Below are 20,021 nucleotides of genomic sequence, written 5' to 3' on the forward strand. Positions count from 1 at the left end.
TACATTAGAGAAGAAAACGATAATCCAATCTGGACTGTAATGTAATTTGCTTTGTTGTCACTAAATCTTTGATTTTGTTTGTATGCAAACCTCTATCTGGGCGGTCGACATTACAGGATAAATTATTAACATGTACAACCCATATATGCAGTGAGTAGTTGTTAAACGTTTTTAGTTTCTAAATTTAAAAGATGAAGAAAGATTGATCCATAAAAAACAAAATAAAGATAACAGAAGTACTAAAAGGAAGTAGATTGAGGGGTGAACTTAAGGCGTCTCAAAATTGAGAGGAACATTGTTGATTATTCTGTCAATAGTTTGTAAAAAGGATAGAAAATAATAGAAGAAGGTGGGATAAGGATGAGGATGAGGAAGAGAGACCTGGTTTCTACAAAGGGGACAAGTAGAACGAGACTGGAACCACGCATCGATGCATTCAACATGGAAACAGTGATGGCACTTGGGAAGCCGCCGAAACTTGTCACCATAGCCTATCTCATCAAGACACACCGTACAAAATGGCCGGCTCTCCAATTTGTTAGGGGAGTCCCAATTCTTGAACCAAAAACACTTGGCAGCAAAGCGGATCAACGCCAAAAACATGATTGTTATTGTGATGAAAATCATATGGTTGAAGGTGGTTGAATCGGATATGCTCCTCATCATCAAAAGTAATTGAAATACCATAAGTGAGAGAGAAAGACAGGGATTAAAAGAGAGAAAGTAAGTTGATGGTAATATATAATTTTGTCCAATCAGAAAGAGGGAGGGAATGAAGTGGACGTTTGTTGTAATTTAACTTGATATATTGTGGTGGGGGGATTAGATAGGAATTAGGTTCGAAAATACAAAAATAAATCACGTAGGGTAGGGAGGGATTGAAGGTTGATAACTTTGCATTCACGTCAAAAGAATGTGGATTAAATTCAACAACCCAATAAGCAGAAACCACGCATGAACACAAACATTGAAGGAACAGCTGTACCTTCCTTCGCTTTGCAAATTCTTAAGGTTGGTTCTCTCCTTAATTACTTTTAAGCTTACCATTCACAGTCGATTAAATAAGATCGAAACTTTTATTTTGTTTTTTCTTGTGAATTGTGTCTCAGTTAAAACAAACGCGCAACTTTGACTCATCATAATGTAGTCCTACTCCTACTCCTACTTACTTATGAAGACAAAAACGTTGATTCAGTCCAACCGTGCATGTATCCAATTTTACCTACTATTGGCGTTACATATATCTTTAAGGACCGACTTTGGAGGAAATTGGGAAAAGGGAATGAACATCTATGATGCATGGGGTATGTTATATACAATTGCATTTGCCACGTTCCATCTACTTTTTGCATGGGGTGAGTAATTTACTAATTACATTCACAACTCACATCTACTCTACTCAATTGTCTCTTGAACACATCCCCAGCAAGCCACGGCTATACTTCCCTTGCGTTTTTATTTATGGTTTTGCACCTTAAAAACAAGAGTCCTCAATCATTCATGCACACGGACACCTTCACCTCGCCTTATTGTTTGTCAAATCTCTTTATATTCTGACGATATTCAATTGGTCACATGGGTGGCTTTAGTTTAAGAATACGAGTATAGCTGTTTAATTAATGATAAGAGGTGGAGTAATAACATCACGATTCTTCCTTGAGCCACCCACGACCTACTCATTCAATTTGCTACTTCAAAAATAAGGATTTATTCTTCAACTCTTTATTACTCTCAATCATCTCATGAGTACAATCACAATAATAATAAAAAATAGGTATACATACCTCATCAAATTAACTATATAGAGGTATAAATAAAATCACAGATACATACTATAATCTTCTTCTATCACACCTCACAAACATGTGACATTAAAACCTCTCAATAAACTACAATAATACGCGACCATCCACAACATAACGTTCACCTGCAACAAAACAGGACAAACTATTCTTAGCATTACACTATCAACCAAGCTTCATAATGAAATTTAGATGCCTTATCTGAAATTGAGCTGCAAATATTTCTCATTTTCACCTTCTGGTTATGAATAACCGTGTGAAGGAGTTTATGGTCAATAACATATTTAACAATCCATTACTTGAAATCATTGCGTCCCAGGTTGCAAACTAAATTTCCTCCTTCATATTACAAATTTAACTCTCATAATCTACTAATTTCACTGAGTTCCTCTACCCCAATATAAATAAATGAAAAATAATGAAGAAAAGAACCATCAACTTTACTGAATGAAAACCATTTCATGTTATAACCTGTACCAATGTTACCTTTATATGAGCAATCTGATAATCTACTCAGCAACCTGCACTCACGCACACATAAATATCAATTAATGGGGTAAAAATGAACATAAAATGGTTGCATTCAATTAGTCACGTAAGTGGAAAATGAATGCTTGCTTATTTTGATAATTTTCTAAATTGAAACTACTACACCAAAGTACTTTTGCACACATTTAGTGATTCCTTGAAACACAGGTCTGATACAAAAAAGAGAAGTGGCTCAATTAAGTTATTAATTGCAAAGAGTTGAAAAATAGAGAATGAAATTGGCAAGAACATGGATCAACTATACTTTCGGATTTTTATGACTTCCAGATTCTACACAACTATTCACTGAAGCACAATCCAATTAAAGACACGCATTTACTAAATTGATGGATTACACAAAAATATAACAAATCATATTTTAAAAACACAAAATCCATCAACAGTTGCCAGTTTTATTTTTGTTGCTAATAGCTGCAGGAACGTTGGTAAAAAATCATATCTTATTTATTTTATGATTAAGCCCTAATATTTGAATATAATAGTGCAGACATGTGCATTATATTGTTTGTTGTCCCAACCTTTAAAGAAATCAGCACATGCATCCATTCAACAATATAAGCTACCTTACCAGAATCAATGAAACATTTACTTTAATAGCCACTCACTAATCTCCTACATTCATGATTGCATACAAATGATAAAGATCCCTTTCTGTAACTGTAGCAGCAATTTCTATTTAGTCAAGAAACTACATCATTTCCATCCAAAATATCTATAAAAACAAACTTTTTTTAAGTTATCAGGACAGCAATGAAATAGTACATATATGATATTTTACTCAATACACCTGCTGAAATATAAGTAGACAAACCAATGTCTCCACCACTATATTTACACATGATAAATCATATTCTAGCCAAATACATGTCCCAAACAGAGAACCTAAAGGGTGACACGACTATGGTGCTTTACCTTCTCATGTTTTGCAGCAAAAACGGCTTTAACAGCATCAAAAACCTCTGCAATTGGCTTTGCAGCATCAATCTGACAACAAAAGCAACAAAATGTGAGATTGCATTAAACTTGAAAATAGATTAAACCGGGGAACTAAAAGAACTCAAAACAAAATTATATTACCTTCCGAACTTTACCCTTAGATTCATAATATTGAACCACGGGGAGACTAGACTCTAAGAAAACATTAAACCGCTTCCTTATTGTCTCAATGTTATCATCTTCTCTTCCCTTCATTACCAAGGAAAAGGTATTATGCAACAAGTTAAAAAAAAAAAACCTAAAACAGGAATTACATAACAAAAAATGTAAAGTTCATCTAACCTGGTTCCTACTCAAAAGGCGCTTCTCCATCTCTTCTTCAGAACAAGCAAAAAATAAGACAAATTCTGGCTCAATTTGAGTCTGCAGGACCAATACATTTGCAGCAATTAAAAGAAAACATCCTAAATTCAAAGAATTGTTGATGTAATAGTATATGTAAGCTAACGACATCTTCAATACTAAATAAAACAGAAGACTTACAACAGCTTCAAATGCCGCACGATTTTCCTCGTTACGAGGAAAACCATCAATGAGGAATTTATCATTACCATTTTCCAACATTGCTTTTTCGAGAAGCTTAATTGTTACCTCTGAAGGAACAATCTTTCCCTCTTTAATCATGTTCTGAATCATGGTACTGTACACAGCAGGAGAAGAAAATGTTTATAGCAAAGTCTACAGGTTCCAGTTTTCCACAATAAAGATTCTGATTTAACACCTGATATAGAATGGAATGCCCTCACATGCAGAATGGCTAAAAGACCTGGGGACAACTTCAAAGGAACATACACCATTTGTGACACAACTTAACACTTGCGGGTTGCACAATTCATAATAGAGCTTTTACAGTAATTCAACTAAGTCTAAATCCCATATTACAAGTTGGAATTGGCAGCTATTGGATCACAAACACAATAAAATCTTAAAGGTAAAGGGTTCTATAATGCCATTGCTAATACATAAATTTCATAAGAAGATGACCCCTAAGTGTCCACAAGCATCCGAGTTCATGATTGATGCACAATTCAAAATACAGCTTTTTAGAATATTTCAAAAATAAGCACATAAATCATGCATGATGATTGATTTTTGATCAACAGTTTATCCAAAATGTCCACGTCTTAGATCTACACAACATGTAGACGGCAACATAATGTTAAGCCATACCCATTTTCAGAGCCAGATTTAATTTCTGCCCTAAGAAGATCACCAGCACTGAGATGGGTGTACCCAAAGTGCTCGACAATATTTGCACACTGGGTTCCTTTGCCACTGCCTGGTCCACCTGGTTAATCAATAAGAAAGGAACTACCAGCTCAGGGAAGTCTCTGAAGATATAGAGAATAAGAAATAAAGAAGAAAACCCAAACTCATAAGCTAGAAAATTTTTATGTGAAAATATATATATATATATATATATATATCAGAAGCAAATTATACACGCCCCGAACATTATAAACATCAAAAAATATTAACATTTTCTATACAATGTTTGCTCTGCATCAAATAGTTTACAAATATTTCAGACAGAAATAATATACAAGTGGGTTGAGGCCTAGTATCTGTAATAGAAAGTGATTGCAATTTGTCAAAGAACTTGTGGAATGAAATCATTTCAAATACTCTAGTAACAGTTAGTACAAGATGCTTACCCAAAACAAAAACAACAGTGGGCTTCTTCTCAGCTAAGCTTCCATATGCTTCCTGCAATCGGATGTTTGTCAGATGGCAACATCAAGGCAGGGCATAAATCAATGATAAAGGGTTATACTTTGTAACAGTAGGCATCCACCCAACGTGCCAGACTTTTCAAACAGAAAAGATTCAGATGTCAACTTGCCTACTCACTTTATAACTTGATCCAGTAACAATCCCTTAGCTTGGGCTACTAAACGATAGATTAAAGAATTCCATATCATTGTTTGGACCTTTTTTCTTTTGAAGGGGGGTGGTGGGGGAATTCGTTTTGAAAAAATTCCCTCAGAAACATATTTCATTAAAAATGGGATTTTTTTCTTAATAAAAGTTTTCTCTGAAAAAAATTGGATCACCACAGTAGAGATCATAAACGATGGCATGGAATTAAGGTTAAGGAAATGGAAATCGGTACCCTCTTTGGAGCCTCAACAACGGTACCCATGAGAGCCAGCTAACTTGTATCTGAAATATATGATCTGCATAAGTAATCCAATAAAATATCAGGGCATTTGCATTAAAGAAGGAAATCAATTATCGAGAGCATAACAAATAATATATAGTTATCATGGAATTCAACATCCGCACAATGCATAAAGAAGCATCAACTTCCGTAAAGGTGAAATAAAATAATGGTAGTAGATTTAAAAGAGGAGAAGTTGATTAGATCTCTCAATAAGATGATGCAGAAAAAAAAAAAAATCCAAGGGATAGATCCAAATAAAATGGTTTAAAAAGACAGATCTTAGATTTATGAAGATACGGAATGCAAAAGGCAAAATTAAGTGAAAATGGGGAAGGAGATGGAGATGGAGATGGAGATGAAGAGAAGAGAGATATAATCTTACCTTAAATTATGGTAGCGTTATAGGAGGGAGAATGGAGGGAAATGGTAATGCTAATGCTGCCAGACAAGAATGCCAATTGTTGGGGATCTTCTCCTTTAAATACGCACTTTGTTTTGAATGCTTCAGTCCTTTTAGGCTTTAGCCTACCACTCGTCGGTAGGGGTATATATGAGAATTCACACTTTTACTTCAATTTAACACCTTTTATCACGGATCATCAGCACTATTATAATAAAAAAAAATTATCGGGTGCGTTTGGTTTAATATTTTGGATAGAATTTTGGGGATAGTATTGGATTGTTGGATAGGGGAGTATTACGAGGTAAACTTTAAACATTTATGAAAAAGCTCTTAGGTTTACTAATTTAATTAAAGACCCTAACATATAAAATGACAAAAACACCCTCACCACCTGCAGTGCCAGATTCCGGTGTTCCGGCCATCACCGCGGGAATCTAGCTGAAAAATTTTGTTACGGCACAGACCGGTCGGATCTGCGCCGTAACGCGTCGTTATGGCCTTTTCCGGCCAGATTGACCACGGATCTGGCCGGAAAAGGCCAGATCTACGGCCTGCTGTGGCTGTTGATGACCGAAAAAGGCCAAAACGATGGCCAAAGATGTGGCCGTCGTTGACAGTCAACGACGGCCATTTCTTTGGTCGTCGCTGACGGTCAGATCGGTGAACTTTCAACCATTTATGGTCGGCAGGTAGACCGTTGTACAAATTTCGGCAATCACCGACGGTGGTTGCCGGAATCTGGCAAGTATGGGTTGATGGAGGTGTTTTTGTTAATTTTTAAACTTTTTTTTAGGGGGTATTTAGTGAAATTAATAACCTTATGGGGTTTAAAAGAATTAAAAAAATAAGGTAATATTTCTGGAATAATGTGCCAAACATTATTTGGAAAATAGGATTGGGAATATGGATAAAAATAGGGAGCCAAACGCACCCATCTTTATTTTTATTTTATGTTAATAAAATTAATAATTAAGAACTAGACTCTAAGAAAACATTAAACCGCTTCCTTATTGTCTCAATGTTATCATCTTCTCTTCCCTTCATTACCAAGGAAAAGGTATTATGCAACAAGTTAAAACAAAAAAAAACCTAAAACAGGAATTACATAACAAAAAAGGTAAAGTTCATCTAACCTGGTTCCTACTCAAAAGGCGCTTCTCCATCTCTTCTTCAGAACAAGCAAAAAATAAGACAAATTCTGGCTCAATTTGAGTCTGCAGGACCAATACATTTGCAGCAATTAAAAGAAGACATCCTAAATTCAAAGAATTGTTGATGTAATAGTATATGTAAGCTAACAACATCTTCAATACTAAATAAAACAGAAGACTTACAACAACTTCAAATGCCGCACGATTTTCCTCGTTACGAGGAAAACCATCAATGAGGAATTTATCATTACCATTTTCCAACATTGCTTTTTAGAGAAGCTTAATTGTTACCTCTGAAGGAACAATCTTTCCCTCTTTAATCATGTTCTGAATCATGGTACTGTACACAGCAGGAGAAGAAAATGTTTATAGCAAAGTCTACAGGTTCCAGTTTTCCACAATAAAGATTCTGATTTAACACCTGATATAGAATGGAATGCCCTCACATGCAGAATGGCTAAAAGACCTGGGGACAACTTCAAAGGAACATACACCATTTGTGACACAACTTAACACTTGCGGGTTGCACAATTCATAATAAAGCTTTTACAGTAATTCAACTAAGTCTAAATCCCATATTACAAGTTGGAAGTGGCAGCTATTGGATCACAAACACAAAAAAATCTTAAAGGTAATGGGTTCTATAATGCCACTGCTGATACATAAATTTCATAAGAAGATGACCCCTAAGTGTCCACAAGCATCTGAGTTCATGATTGATGCACAATTCAAAATACAGCTTTTTAGAATATTTCAAAAATAAGCACATAAATCATGCATGATGATTGATTTTTGATAGACAGTTTATCCAAAATGTCCACGTCTTAGATCTACACAACATGTAGACGGCAACATAATTTTAAGCCATACCCATTTTCAGAGCCAGATTTAATTTCTGCCCTAAGAAGATCACCAGCACTGAGATGGGTGTACCCAAAGTGCTCGACAATATTTGCACACTGGGTTCCTTTGCCACTGCCTGGTCCACCTGGTTAATCAATGAGAAAGGAAATACCAGCTCAGGGAAGTCTCTGAAGATATAGAGAATAAGAAATAAAGAAGAAAACCCAAACTCATAAGCTAGAAAATTTTTATGTGAAAAAGAATATATCAGAAGCAAATAGTACACGCCCCGAACATTATAAACAACAAAAAATATTAACGTTCTCTATACAATGTTTGCTCTGCATCAAATAGTTTACAAATATTTCAGACAGAAATAATATACAAAGTGGGTTGAGGCCTTGTATCTGTAGTGGAAAGTGATTGCAATTTGTCAAAGAACTTGTGGAATGAAATCATTTCAAATACTCTAGTAACAGTTAGTACAAGATGCTTACCCAAACAAAAACAACAGTGGGCTTCTTCTCGGCTAAACTTCCATATGCTTCCTGCAATCGGATGTTTGTCAGATGACAACATCAAGGCAGGGCATAAATGAATGATAAAGGGTTATAATTTGTAACAGTAGGCATCCACCCAACTTGCCAGACTTTTCAAACAGAAAAGATTCAGATGTCAACTTGTCTACTCACTTTATAACTTGATCCAGTAACAATCCCGTAGCTTGGGCTACTAAACGATAGATTAAAGAATTCCATATCATTGTTTGGACCTTTTTAATTTCTTTTTGAAAAAATTCCCTCAGAAACATATTTAATTAAAAATGGGATTTTTTACTTAATAAAAATTTTCTCTGAAAAAAATTGGATCATCACAGTAGAGATCAGAAACGATGGCATGGAATTAAGGTTAAGGAAATGGAAATCGGTACCCTCTTTGGATCCTCAACAACGGTACCCATGAGAGCCGGCTAACTTGTATCTGAAATATATGATCTGCATAAGTAATCCAATAAAATATCAGGGCATTTGCATTAAAGAAGGAAATCAATTATCGAGAGCATAACAAATAATATAAAGTTATCATGGAATTCTACATCCGCACAATGCATAAAGAAGCATCAACATCTGTAAAGGTGAAATAAAATAATGGTAGTAGATTTAAAAGAGGAGAAGTTGATTAGATCTCTCAATAAGATGAATGGAGCGAGGAATGGAGCTGGAGCGAGGAATGGAGCTGTCGTCAACGAATGGAGCTGTTGCCATCGATTTCCAGCAAGGAACTGAACTGTCGTCGTCGATTTTCGGCGAGGGAGGAAGATGTCGTCGTCGATTTCAGACTTTAGGGAGTGGAGTTGATTGTGATTTGAGTGAGATTTCAGAGAGAAATTTTCGTAGAGAGCTGAGAAGAAGCTGAGAAATTTTCGCAGAGAAACTGAGAGAGAAGAAGCTGAGAAACAGAGAAAGGGCTGCGATTGCGTATTAGGGATTTAGGGGTTTTTAAAATTTCGATCGATTTATCTGCCGGTCCAACCTGAATTTATCCAGTTTTAAACGACTTAAAGCGGCTTATTGCATTATGGCAGTTTTGGTGTTGACTCGAATCGGACACGTGACCGGTTTTTGATCCAATCGGTTGGACCGGTAGGTCCAGTCCGGTTTTTAAAACAGTGGGCAATATATACAAATTTGATATCGGGGGTGGAACCTTGAAGGAAGGTTCGTCTGCTTAACCCTTAATCACTTGAAGAGTCCTTCTTCACCTTAATTGTGGGGTGCAATTCTCTTCACATACATTTGTATGTGTATATGTAATGCAATAAATAGTTGGATGTATGAGTTCTCTATTTGTCAGATTTGTGTTATAGATTGGTAGTACTATGACTTAAAGGAAAACATACAGTCAGGCCAATGAGAAGGCCAGCCTAGCTTTCAGTTTAATGCACCACAAATTAATGCCGGGTCTCTCCTAGACATGAAATGGACATTATACATGGAAAACAGNGGCATGTGATAACTCTGAATGATCAACTCCATGTCCTTGCTTTATGTACGTAACACCAAATCTCACTCCCACTCCCCAAGCTTTTTTTCCACAACATGGCAGAGTTTGAGTTAGCCGGTAATCTCATCATCAAACTTAATCCAAAGCTCAATGTTCTTGCAGTTACAGAGGAATGGTTTATGTAACAACTTCAGGACTATCACTATTGCTTCCACTTCCAATTCTATCCATCTGTGCAACCAGCAGCTCATGCACTTTATCTTTAAGCTGCAGCAAATAAGTTATTCAATCTAATGAGAACTTCAAGAAAATGTAAACCATTGAAGCAAAATTTATTCAGAAATTACCTAAGACATAAAAGAAATTTCCATATCATGTAACTCCTCATTTGAGGCGGATATTAAGGGGAGAAAAATCCCCATTGACTAGTCTCCTATAACCATATAAAGTTAAAACCAAAAGTTCAAAATCATGGCTGGAATACTTCTCACAGTGGGACCCACCAGTCCCAGCACAACACGGTTGTGCAGATGAATTAAAAAGTAATATTGAAAAAGGACATTCACTGGAGGGTTGAAGCAATGCAATGATGTTAATAAAAGATATAGATTAAAAGGGTCAAATAACCTCATCAAGCCCTTCTTCATTCTTTACTGATACACAGATTGCTCCATCAGGTCCCATTTTCCGATAACTGGCCATTGCAAGATGCTCACCATCTCCGCTTTCTGTGATGTAAACAACAGGAGATGTATGCAGCAGATCACATTTTGAGATGACGTCAAGCCAAAGATGATCCCTGAACCTTTCCTTAATCTCCTTGTATATCTTAAACTGCATGATACAATATTAGACCAAAACAAACAAACACGGATGAGGACATATAGTTGAAATGAGCATTTTCACATATGGCAAAGTGATCAGAGCAATGAAATTAGTACCTGATCAGAAGGTGAGGTTCCACATTCTCCAGACAGATCATGGACAAATAGTATCGCTGTAGGCAAATGTGAGAGAACAGCAAGAGTTAACTTTTCCAAATTATTCCTGTCATCTGCAGGTTAAACCAAGAAATGAACATGATCAATAGTGCAGCTAAATACACCAATCATATTTCATGTAATAAAATATAAGTTACATTATCAAGGGACATTGGATGTTTCTTGATACAACTCACATGATAAGGACACAAAAAGAAGAAAAATTTATAATGGTTCAATATATTCTAAATGTATCTTTTGGTCTGTTTGAAATATTATCAAAAAATTTCTCCATTTCTGCTCTTTTGCAAGTTAAGAAACCCTTTCAAAATATATCAATTGGTTGTCCTCCATTATCCTATTGCAGAGTCAAGATTAGCAAAAACATTCATGTGCATGAACATGTGTCTACACACACATGCAATGGATAAAGAGTGAAAGAGATGGGCTGTGGTTTGAACACCCACTAAGACAATTTCACACAATCAATTAGACAAAAATCAACAAATAACAAGTGTGTTTTACCATCACTTCTCCTCAATAGGCCAGGTGTGTCCGTCACCTACAATCAATTAAGTTTTCCAATGTAAACAAAATCATGATATATAAATTTAAAACTGATAGCATTCCACGCCAAAATAAAATAACAACCTGAAAATTCTGATAGCTTAGAGTAATGTGGCCCATTAGAATTCCTCTAGTTGTAAATGGGTAGTTGCAGACCTCGGGTTTTCCTGTGGAGAGTACACGAACCAAAGACGACTTCCCCACATTAGGAGCTCCAACAAGACAGAGAGTCGGCGTTTCCAGATCAACTACTGGCATGGCCCGCAAAGTCTGTAAACCATGAAATAAACGAGACCAGCAGATATTATCAGTTGTAACATGATAAGACCATATTACCAATGCCAACAGTGAGGTTACTAAAGCATAGAATCAGAAAAGGTATATCAAAAAGCTGTAAAGTGTAGTCTGATAATAATTCATAAAACTAGGAGGTAGATGAAACACCACCTCTCTGTCTTGGGCAATCAGAAAATCAACGTTTCAAACTTCACTGGAAACTGTGGCAAGATTTAAATTTAGACAACATAACTTTGAAATTTACTAAATGATGTCAATGGGAGGGCCATGAATTCCCTCAAATTATAACTAGAACTAGGAAAAGATCAAAATTTTACAGTTATAAGAAGGTCATGTCTCATGACACTTACAAATTAATACCATTTCAAGAGAACTTTCTCAAAGTGACTCCTCAAGGAAATAGTACAGTAACAAATTCATCCTCTGGCATGATGAATCCAATAGCTTGGTCATGAAGCGATTCATTAAAAATCAAATGCGACTAATACCAAATTTTTCAATATAAATTTCTTATATCGAAATATGTATCCATCTGAAAACATACCAGCTTACGATAGTTTTCTAAAACCCAAAATACAATAAATCACTAGTGCATTTCAAAGGAAAGATACCTTAGCGATATTCAATAAATCATCAACAGCTTTTCCTTCACAGTTAAAAATGTCCTCAAGTCTTTCCATACCCTGCAGAAAGTAGTAAAATGGTTAACGTTTATTTATATCAACAGAAGATGTATTCATTACTTTGCACAAGGATAACTGACCTCACCCAATCGCTCACCTGCTTCTCGCTTAGATAAAGACTGCACAGAATAAATTAACTGGTCACTTAAAAAAACGATTGTTTCACAAATAAAGGAGCGATAGATCATGAATTAACCAGACAGCCTCCAAGAGCATCTAAGGAAAACAATGGGAGAACTAGAAGCTAAGCATGACGCATGAACATGCAAAAATGAGCCCCAAAAAGGCTCAAATTTTCATCTTAATGGTACTGGACTACACACCATTTTCCACCAATTCAACAACTGGGAGAGGTCCCAGAAGATAATGAATAGGATTCAGTTTTTGAGGTAAGAGGCTAACCTTAGCACATAGAGAAGCATGTTCTTTCCCGACAGATACCACCTTCTTCCTCAGAGCATCCACTTTCTTTAAAACCTACCAATGCATAAGTGCATTTGAATTGGACATATATAACAACAAATTCTAAATGATTTCAACATAATAACAAGTTAAAAAAACTTGATTACCTCTTCATATATGCCATCCCCAAGTGTCAACTCAATAAGAGATCTTTCATAAGGATGCAAATATTTTTTCTTGGGAAAATTTTCCAAATAACTTCTCAACGGAACCGCCAATTCCTGAATAAAAAATTAAAAATCTAAGATTTCAGCTTTAATAGAAAATAAAATGTGTATAATAAGAATAAAAGGACAGGGCATACTTTCATCAGTGCATCAAGTTGCTTTGCAGCTCGGTTTCTCTCTCGCTTTGCAATATTAGCAATGCCTGGTAAAGCAAAATATATTCTATTATCCACCTATTGTTATTTTACATATCAATAATAGGGAAAAAAAAAGACGCATGTAGATAAAACCCAATAACCTTTAGTGGGTGAGACTCTCTTGGCCTTCCTCATAGCCGAATACAAAATATCAACGGAAGGCATCACCATAGGTAGTTTTTGAAATGCACCAACACTTTCAATTTTATCCTATAAAAAAATAAATAAATAATTAACTTAACAAAACAATGAATAAAAGAAATGAATAGGAAATGTACCTTTGGTTTGTTGTGTACAATTTGAGGTGTGGATGTGGAGGTTTGCATTTCTCTACATAACCAGAAGTTGGGATATTTTGTTGCGCCTGGTAACAAAAAGAAATGTGAAATTGAAGAAATAAAAGAAAAAAAAAATGAAGGGGAATATAGAGATATAAAAAAGAAAAGAAGAACCTTTAGAGGTAGGAATGTAAATTTTAGAACAGGGAATCTGCCATAGTTGTAACTGAGTAAAACCTCCTCTGAAACAGAAAACCATATCCGTGTCTTTGGGGTTTAACGCTACAACATATGTTAGCTGGTTTATCACTCTCGGGCGAAGAAGGCCGACAGCTTCTCTTACCAGTTACTACAAAATACAGATACCCACTTCTTCTTCTTCTTATTCTCACAACACCTTATGGGCGTCTATTCTGATACATATGCGATGTTGTTCCCCAGACGCTGGAGTGTGTATTTGGTACTCTGAAGTTCCCCATATATGGTCTGGGGCTTCGCTTAGACTTAAGTTTTCAAAGCCCAAATGGAATGTTCATCTGTAGTAGAGTAGGACCCATTAAGAATGTTAAATCCCCTATTAGCTACCTTGTCTTTATGTGATTTTTCCGGTATAATTATAGAGTTTTTGAAAAATTATTATATTGTCAATTTAATTTAAACATTTTACGTAACAAATTTAAGCAAAAATTGACAAGTTGAGTAGCGAAATTAATAAGGGAACAGCTGTCTTAGCTTAATCGTAGAGCGCGTGGCTTTTAGCCATGTGGTCATTGGTTTTCTGTAACCCTAAAGATGAAACGGGTTTAATAGATAATTGTATTCGATATCTCAGTTATTAGAAAAAAAAAAAAAAAAAAAAAAGAGTAAACATATTCCCACCTAAGGTTTGACCAAATCCTAATTTCGTATCTCTAGTTTCATTTATTCTAGATTTCCACTCTTAAAATAACACTATTAGCAATTTTTAGATTATAGAAAATGCTATTACCATAATGCCCTTAATAAATAAATAAATAAATTACGTTTTAACCTCTAAATTACTAAAATTATAAGTAACCATCTTATGTTCAAATTACTTTAATAACACCCTCAGTGATTGCGCACCCTCTCGATTTTTGTTGGATCTGGATTGTTTCCAACAGCGTTGAACCCTCTAGTCACCTCCATCACCTTCCCTATCGTTCGTTGTCCAAAACCCTTCTAGTTCCTGACTCATTGGCCCCTCCAATCACCGGCACCGTAAGGCTTAGGGTTTCACTGTTCTTCGCTGGATTCTGGTGACGAAAATCCAATTAGACATCACCACTGCAACCAGAGTCTCCAACTCTACAAAACCCCTATGTCCCTAACAACCATTTAATAGTCGTTCGTCGGTCGAGACCGATACAAACCAGTCGCATGTAGCCGTTGTCATGACTGACGATCGACGAGTGATGAGGGGTTGTGAAGGCCGAAGGTAAGGTTTTAAGGTTTTGTAGAGGGGCGGATGAAGGTTCGAATGGTGGTGACAAGGGTGATTTTGGGTCAAAGAATCATTGGAAAAAAAGTGAAAAACATCAAAGACGACATCAACTAATGTGTGTCAGAGCACTATTAAGGACGAAGATCTACTAATATGTGCCTCCTTAACTCATGCAAAATGACCAATTTACCGCTTAACCATTATATCCAACAATTTTCCGTCACTTTAAAGGTGAAAATCTAGAATAAATGAAACCAGAAGTACCAACTTGGGATTTTATCAAACCTTGGGTGAGAAATTGTCAATTGCTGAGCAGTTGTCTGCCATATCCCACAATGTACCATAAGAAGCAAAAAAAATCAGATGAAAAAAGTCGAAAAGAACTAAGACCACGGTAAGTGATTCTACACGTATAACTTCACACAATATAAAAAATAAAAAGAATGAGCAAAATTTAATATATATTTAAAAGGGAAGCCGTCAATTTCTTACAGAGGAGAAGATAGAACATCAAATAAAATAACATATACTATCAGACATTACAAGTATCTGGCATCCCAAACCAAACCCAATCTCAACAATACAAGATATTACAGACTATAGAGAAAATGAGAGGAAGAAAAAAAAAAAAAAAAAAAATTAACAGACCAAATAGTTAACGAAATCATCTGGATGACTATGATACAAGGTACACATAAAAATAAACATCACCGAGCCCATGAGACCGAATCAATTTCATCCCTAGCTGACTTGTATAACTCAAGCCTCTTAGCACATTGTTGTCTTCTTTCCATCAATGCTGGATCTTCATCTAACAATAGTGCAAGCTGCTTACCCTGAAACAATTAACAAAACATTAGGAATTGAGTAACATCACCCCTGTAAATGCACTGGCGAGAGCAAGACAATACCTCTTTCTTCCCTATTTGGGTGTAAAAGTGATTTAATAATGACTGTTTGGCCTCCCTTACTTGACAATATACTGTTGCCTTTGGAATAGTGTTTCTAAGCGTCTCTGACACCATACCCACGTAAGAAGATACATTTGACGCTATCCTCCTAAAATGGCCTTCTGTATACCGATCCACGGTTGAGGTAGCAGGATGTCCTCCTTTATCCACTTCCTGGGGAAGCCTCCTAAAGAAATCAACTGTTAAGTATGAAGATTCCATATCCACCAAACGGATAACCGTCTTCTTACTGTCATCACGAAACCTCTCTAAGGCCTCATTTGAAGCAGCTGCTATCTCAGCTTGCAGAGTGGGAAAGCGCTTCAGCTCCTGTTTATCAAACAAAAAGTAAAGACTTAAATCCATTTTCCTCTTATAGGTGTGATTTTCTAGACAAACAACTCACACAAATTCTGAAAGATTCACCTGAGTTTCTCCTATTGACTTCCTCACAAGCTCTTTCAAGACAAAGTGCACCTGCATCATAATTTAGGATTCCATAAAGATCTTCTGATATTTCCATTAAGATTTTCACAGCTTCCAGATAAACTGGAACATTCATTTCAGAGGAAACAAACTCCTAATATGTACATACTACAGAAGGCAATACAACTTACAGCATCCACTGAAGCTTCAGCTGGGCCTCTAAAAAAATTTAGTGACCCCTCAATTAGGCGTCTGTAACCTTGCTCCGGAGCAATTAAGTGAGGTTGATAACCATCTGCCTCGGACACCACTTTCCTTACATTCTGCAGAGAAAGATGCCGATCAAATGGAAGCTTCCTTAAAGCAGCTGGAAGTTGGTTGTCAAAGACTCCGTAAATACGATCACCCCCAGGTCGCCTGAGATAAAAAATCAATCCCATGCAAGCTATCAGAGCATTAGATACTATATATGCAATTGATGTTAAAGATATAAACTATGTTTGGGTTGTACCAATAACTAATACAGATTGCCAAACAGTTTTTTGAGCTGCGAATTCTTAATAAACCAAATCCAAAATCTCCCAACAAGAAGCTATCTCTTTGAAATTATATCAGTTAGTGGCCAGAACAGAAAGCAAAAGAAAAAGGTTTCCATAAAAAGAATTTCAGTATATGAAATCAACTCAAAAATGCATGATTTACAACTGCTCAAGCCAAAAATCATGCCAGAGATTAAAAGAAAAGAAAAAGAAAGAAGGAACCCTTAACCACCAGAATTAATCTGCTAGAAAACTCTAAGAGTTCTAGAAAATAACTCAAGAGAGAAAGCATTAAAGATGATGGCAATTTACCCTCCATCCAGATGCTCCTTAAATATCCGGTCAAATGCTTGGCATAGTTCCAAGATAGTGTATAGCTGAGCCTACAATATATTATAAAATAAAGCATAAAAATACAACTTAATAAAAAATAATTATGAGGTTTGAGCCACTCACCCCAGCATCAACAGCAATAGGCCGACCGAGATGGTCCATTTCCGATTCAAGTTCTTCAATGGTTTTATTTATCAAGGAAGTGATACTTGGTATTCGAGCCCTAATTACAGACTCCAAATGCTGAAAACAGAGCACATAATCAAAATGATATTCAAGAAAACAAAAAACTAATCTCCAACTACTAGATGCTCTAAATCAAACCTTTGAGAGAAGTTTTGCAAGATACTCTGAACCCATTTTGCTGGCTAAGTGTCCATAGTCTGGACTTGTAGCAAAATACTCACGCTCCTTGCGCCTAGCAACAATCATATCAACATTTCTATTTATATCTGCTTGCGAGCGATTAACAATTCCAACCCAGGGATGTTGCAGTCGATAAGATCTTCCTTCAAGAACCTTAGGAGGGAACATATTCCAACAATTAAGTGGTTAAATTAAAAAGAGAAACAAAACCTGAAAATATAAAGATTCTGGTGATAATATAAAGTATCTCCGATTAATTCTAATAGACCAAATATTACCGAACGTTCATCCCAACAACTGAGAACTTGAGATCAGATAAGGATATCAAAAACACAAAGATACACTGAGAGCTTACATCTAATGCATTTGTTCCTTTGTCCATCAAATCTAGCTTTGTCAGCACCCCAAAAGTACGTTCACCTGGGACAGTTACTTAATGTATTAGAATTTGAAGATCAAACTGCAAGAGAAGTTTCAGCAAAATATATATATTATTCAGATACTGAAAACACTAATGGGTTCATACCAGTTGGATCAACTTCCCTAGCGAGTTTGATGGCATCAGAAGTTGCTATATCTTGATTAGCCGGAGATATAGCTAGTATGACACAATTAGGCTACAAAAATCAAATGAGCAAATGTTATATAATAAAACAATGAAGCAGTAGACTGTAAATAAAAAAATTAACATTATTTGACATATGAATTAAATTCGTGTACAAGATCCCACCAGACAGAAATCACATTAGACAATATAAAGAAACAAAGAAGTTCTGTTACCTTCTCAACATATGTTCGCACCATACTCTCAATGTCTTGAACGATACTTTCAGGCTGCCCCTCTGAAAAGAATAACATGCGAGCTCAAACTGTTAGTTAAATTAGTAAAATGCAGAAAGTGCACCTCATAATAAAAAAATAGAAAGCATACCAATGGCAACTTTAGTGAGACCAGGTAAATCAATCAGGGTTAAGTTGACAACTGCAAGTTAAGGGTGGTGTTAGCAAGAAACACATAAAAAAATGATATATTATAAAGATAGTGAATAAAATAAAAACATTAAAAATAAAAATAAACAGATAGCGAAGAAATTAAAAACATAAAAAAACAGACCGTTGGGAGAGTAGATACTAAGATGGATAGGAACGGGAGATATCTGTTTGGTCCTCCCTGTCATTCTATCTGTTTCATCCTGAATTTCTTTACGAACCGCAGCTGTACCCAACAATAAAATAAGACAAGTTTAGTAGGAGACATCCAAATACTTTGAAAACCAAAATTTATTTTAACTTCATACAAGTAAATTCAGTTGCAAATATTCACATGCTTTTAAAAATGATTTTAATTTCATACAAGTAAAGAGATTAGACATACAGAAATCCGTAAATCTCCTCTTGGGCAAGTGAAGAAACTCAGCGTACTCCTGTGAACCATCTTCTGTCTTGTGAAGCTGTAGAACAAGAGGCCGTCTAGTAACAATTCCTGCAATCAATGTATATTTTTAACAATTAGTTAACTTGTCAGATATAAAATCAGCGAACAAAGGAAAATAAAGAAAGAAAACGAACCGGATCCTCTGGGAAGAAAGTCTCGGCCAACTATGCTTTCAAGCACGGAAGATTTTCCAGAACTCTGGCCGCCAACGACGGCGACAGAAGGAAGAGCTTCCCAAAGAGAAGAAAAAGCGTTATCACCACCTCCGTAATCTCCGAGCATAGTACATGCTCTCTGAATTCTATTAACCAGTCCAATCAAGCTCTCCATCGTCGTCATTTTCAACTCCAATTAGTTTTTGCCTAAACCCTGAGATCTGATAAGCTTTGTGATAGCGTAGAAGAAGAAAACCCTAGAAGAAGAAACGGCTTTGACTGGAGGAAGTGATAGCGTAGCACTTAAGTCTGAGATAGACACAGAGAAACATTACCCGTGTTTTAGGCTGGTGAAACATATAGTCAGCATGGTATATTGGTTACCCGTTGTAATTAGTGGCCTATGGATTTAGTTGTTTTTGTTTCTTTAAATTAAAAAAAATTGTATAAACGGGAAAGTTTACTTTCACGCGTTTGAATTTTGAATTTTCAAAAAATGTGGACCCCTACAGTTAATTGTAAACTATCATATCATTCAAAATGGACGGCTGTGAGCGACCCAAAAAGAATCTTCCAACGGTCTATAAAACTTCTAGACTTCTTGTTCATTAAGTAAATTATTCATTTAGGACATTTAGATTAAACAAAATGTGCATCGACATGTTAATGACACAAAAGGTGTCACGATATTTTCAACGTTGTCTGATTCTGATAAACAATATCCTATAAGTCGTAATTATTGGCTATGCAATTTAAGTCGATGAGGTGGCAGTATCACAGCACAGCCAACCAAATTTAATAAGCTCTACACA

General features: G+C 35.8%; 3 protein-coding genes and 1 pseudogene across 4 annotated transcripts; all 4 read right to left on the minus strand.

Annotated features, from left to right (window-relative positions):
• Positions 1–2,227: 2,227 nt before the first annotated feature.
• LOC116135988 (UMP-CMP kinase 3-like) lies at positions 2,228–6,040 on the minus strand. Of its 2 annotated transcripts, XM_031421695.1 has the most exons (9): positions 5,894–6,040; positions 5,461–5,524; positions 5,003–5,054; positions 4,518–4,635; positions 3,831–3,987; positions 3,630–3,710; positions 3,429–3,536; positions 3,264–3,335; positions 2,228–2,323 (listed from the first exon to the last, which is right to left on the minus strand). In XM_031421695.1, exons 2-9 carry the CDS (start codon positions 5,488–5,490, stop codon positions 2,312–2,314), a joined length of 630 nt encoding a protein of 209 aa, XP_031277555.1. In that variant the 5' UTR covers positions 5,491–5,524; positions 5,894–6,040; the 3' UTR covers positions 2,228–2,311. The 2 variants fall into 2 exon arrangements, with proteins under 2 accessions (XP_031277555.1, XP_031277554.1); XM_031421694.1 differs by lacking the exon at positions 2,228–2,323 and having other exon boundaries at positions 3,219–3,335.
• Positions 6,041–6,883: 843 nt separating this feature from the next.
• LOC116135944 lies at positions 6,884–8,205 on the minus strand (annotated as a pseudogene).
• Positions 8,206–9,942: 1,737 nt separating this feature from the next.
• On the minus strand, positions 9,943–13,949 carry LOC116135922 (nucleolar GTP-binding protein 1). The gene is made up of 13 exons (XM_031421633.1): positions 13,718–13,949; positions 13,544–13,629; positions 13,367–13,475; positions 13,206–13,270; positions 13,009–13,122; positions 12,842–12,916; positions 12,520–12,558; positions 12,368–12,439; positions 11,544–11,729; positions 11,418–11,454; positions 10,854–10,966; positions 10,540–10,746; positions 9,943–10,179 (listed from the first exon to the last, which is right to left on the minus strand). Exons 1-13 carry the CDS (start codon positions 13,800–13,802, stop codon positions 10,090–10,092), a joined length of 1,278 nt encoding a protein of 425 aa, XP_031277493.1. The 5' UTR covers positions 13,803–13,949; the 3' UTR covers positions 9,943–10,089.
• Positions 13,950–15,506: 1,557 nt separating this feature from the next.
• On the minus strand, positions 15,507–19,600 carry LOC116135921 (dynamin-related protein 1E). The gene is made up of 14 exons (XM_031421632.1): positions 19,189–19,600; positions 18,995–19,102; positions 18,734–18,835; positions 18,551–18,601; positions 18,400–18,461; positions 18,146–18,236; positions 17,975–18,039; positions 17,578–17,772; positions 17,377–17,496; positions 17,233–17,303; positions 16,573–16,798; positions 16,382–16,432; positions 15,917–16,285; positions 15,507–15,841 (listed from the first exon to the last, which is right to left on the minus strand). The coding sequence occupies exons 1-14, from the start codon at positions 19,391–19,393 to the stop codon at positions 15,713–15,715; spliced, it is 1,845 nt and encodes a 614-aa protein (XP_031277492.1). The 5' UTR covers positions 19,394–19,600; the 3' UTR covers positions 15,507–15,712.
• Between the last annotated feature and the right edge of the window lie 421 nt (positions 19,601–20,021).

This window comes from Pistacia vera, unplaced genomic scaffold (assembly GCF_008641045.1).
Source record: "Pistacia vera cultivar Batoury unplaced genomic scaffold, PisVer_v2 Contig306, whole genome shotgun sequence".
Taxonomy (NCBI): Eukaryota; Viridiplantae; Streptophyta; class Magnoliopsida; order Sapindales; family Anacardiaceae; genus Pistacia; species Pistacia vera.

Coding starts and splice junctions, on each gene's coding strand:
- LOC116135988 (XM_031421694.1), bottom strand. CDS start 5,490: ATGGGTACCGTTGTTGAGGCTCCAAAGAGG. Junction 5,055..5,460: donor TTGTTGAGGCTCCAAAGAGG/GTACCGATTTCC, acceptor ATCCGATTGCAG/GAAGCATATGGAAGCTTAGC. Junction 4,636..5,002: donor CACTGTTGTTTTTGTTTTGG/GTAAGCATCTTG, acceptor TTGATTAACCAG/GTGGACCAGGCAGTGGCAAA.
- LOC116135922 (XM_031421633.1), bottom strand. CDS start 13,802: ATGGTTTTCTGTTTCAGAGGAGGTTTTACTCAGTTACAACTATGGCAG. Junction 11,455..11,543: donor TAAGCTATCAGAATTTTCAG/GTTGTTATTTTA, acceptor AATTGATTGTAG/GTGACGGACACACCTGGCCT. Junction 10,747..10,853: donor GAACCTCACCTTCTGATCAG/GTACTAATTTCA, acceptor TGTATCATGCAG/TTTAAGATATACAAGGAGAT.
- LOC116135921 (XM_031421632.1), bottom strand. CDS start 19,393: ATGACGACGATGGAGAGCTTGATTGGACTGGTTAATAGAATTCAGAGA. Junction 18,836..18,994: donor GAGGAGATTTACGGATTTCT/GTATGTCTAATC, acceptor TGTTGGGTACAG/CTGCGGTTCGTAAAGAAATT. Junction 16,799..17,232: donor AAGGAGCATCTGGATGGAGG/GTAAATTGCCAT, acceptor TTTTTATCTCAG/GCGACCTGGGGGTGATCGTA.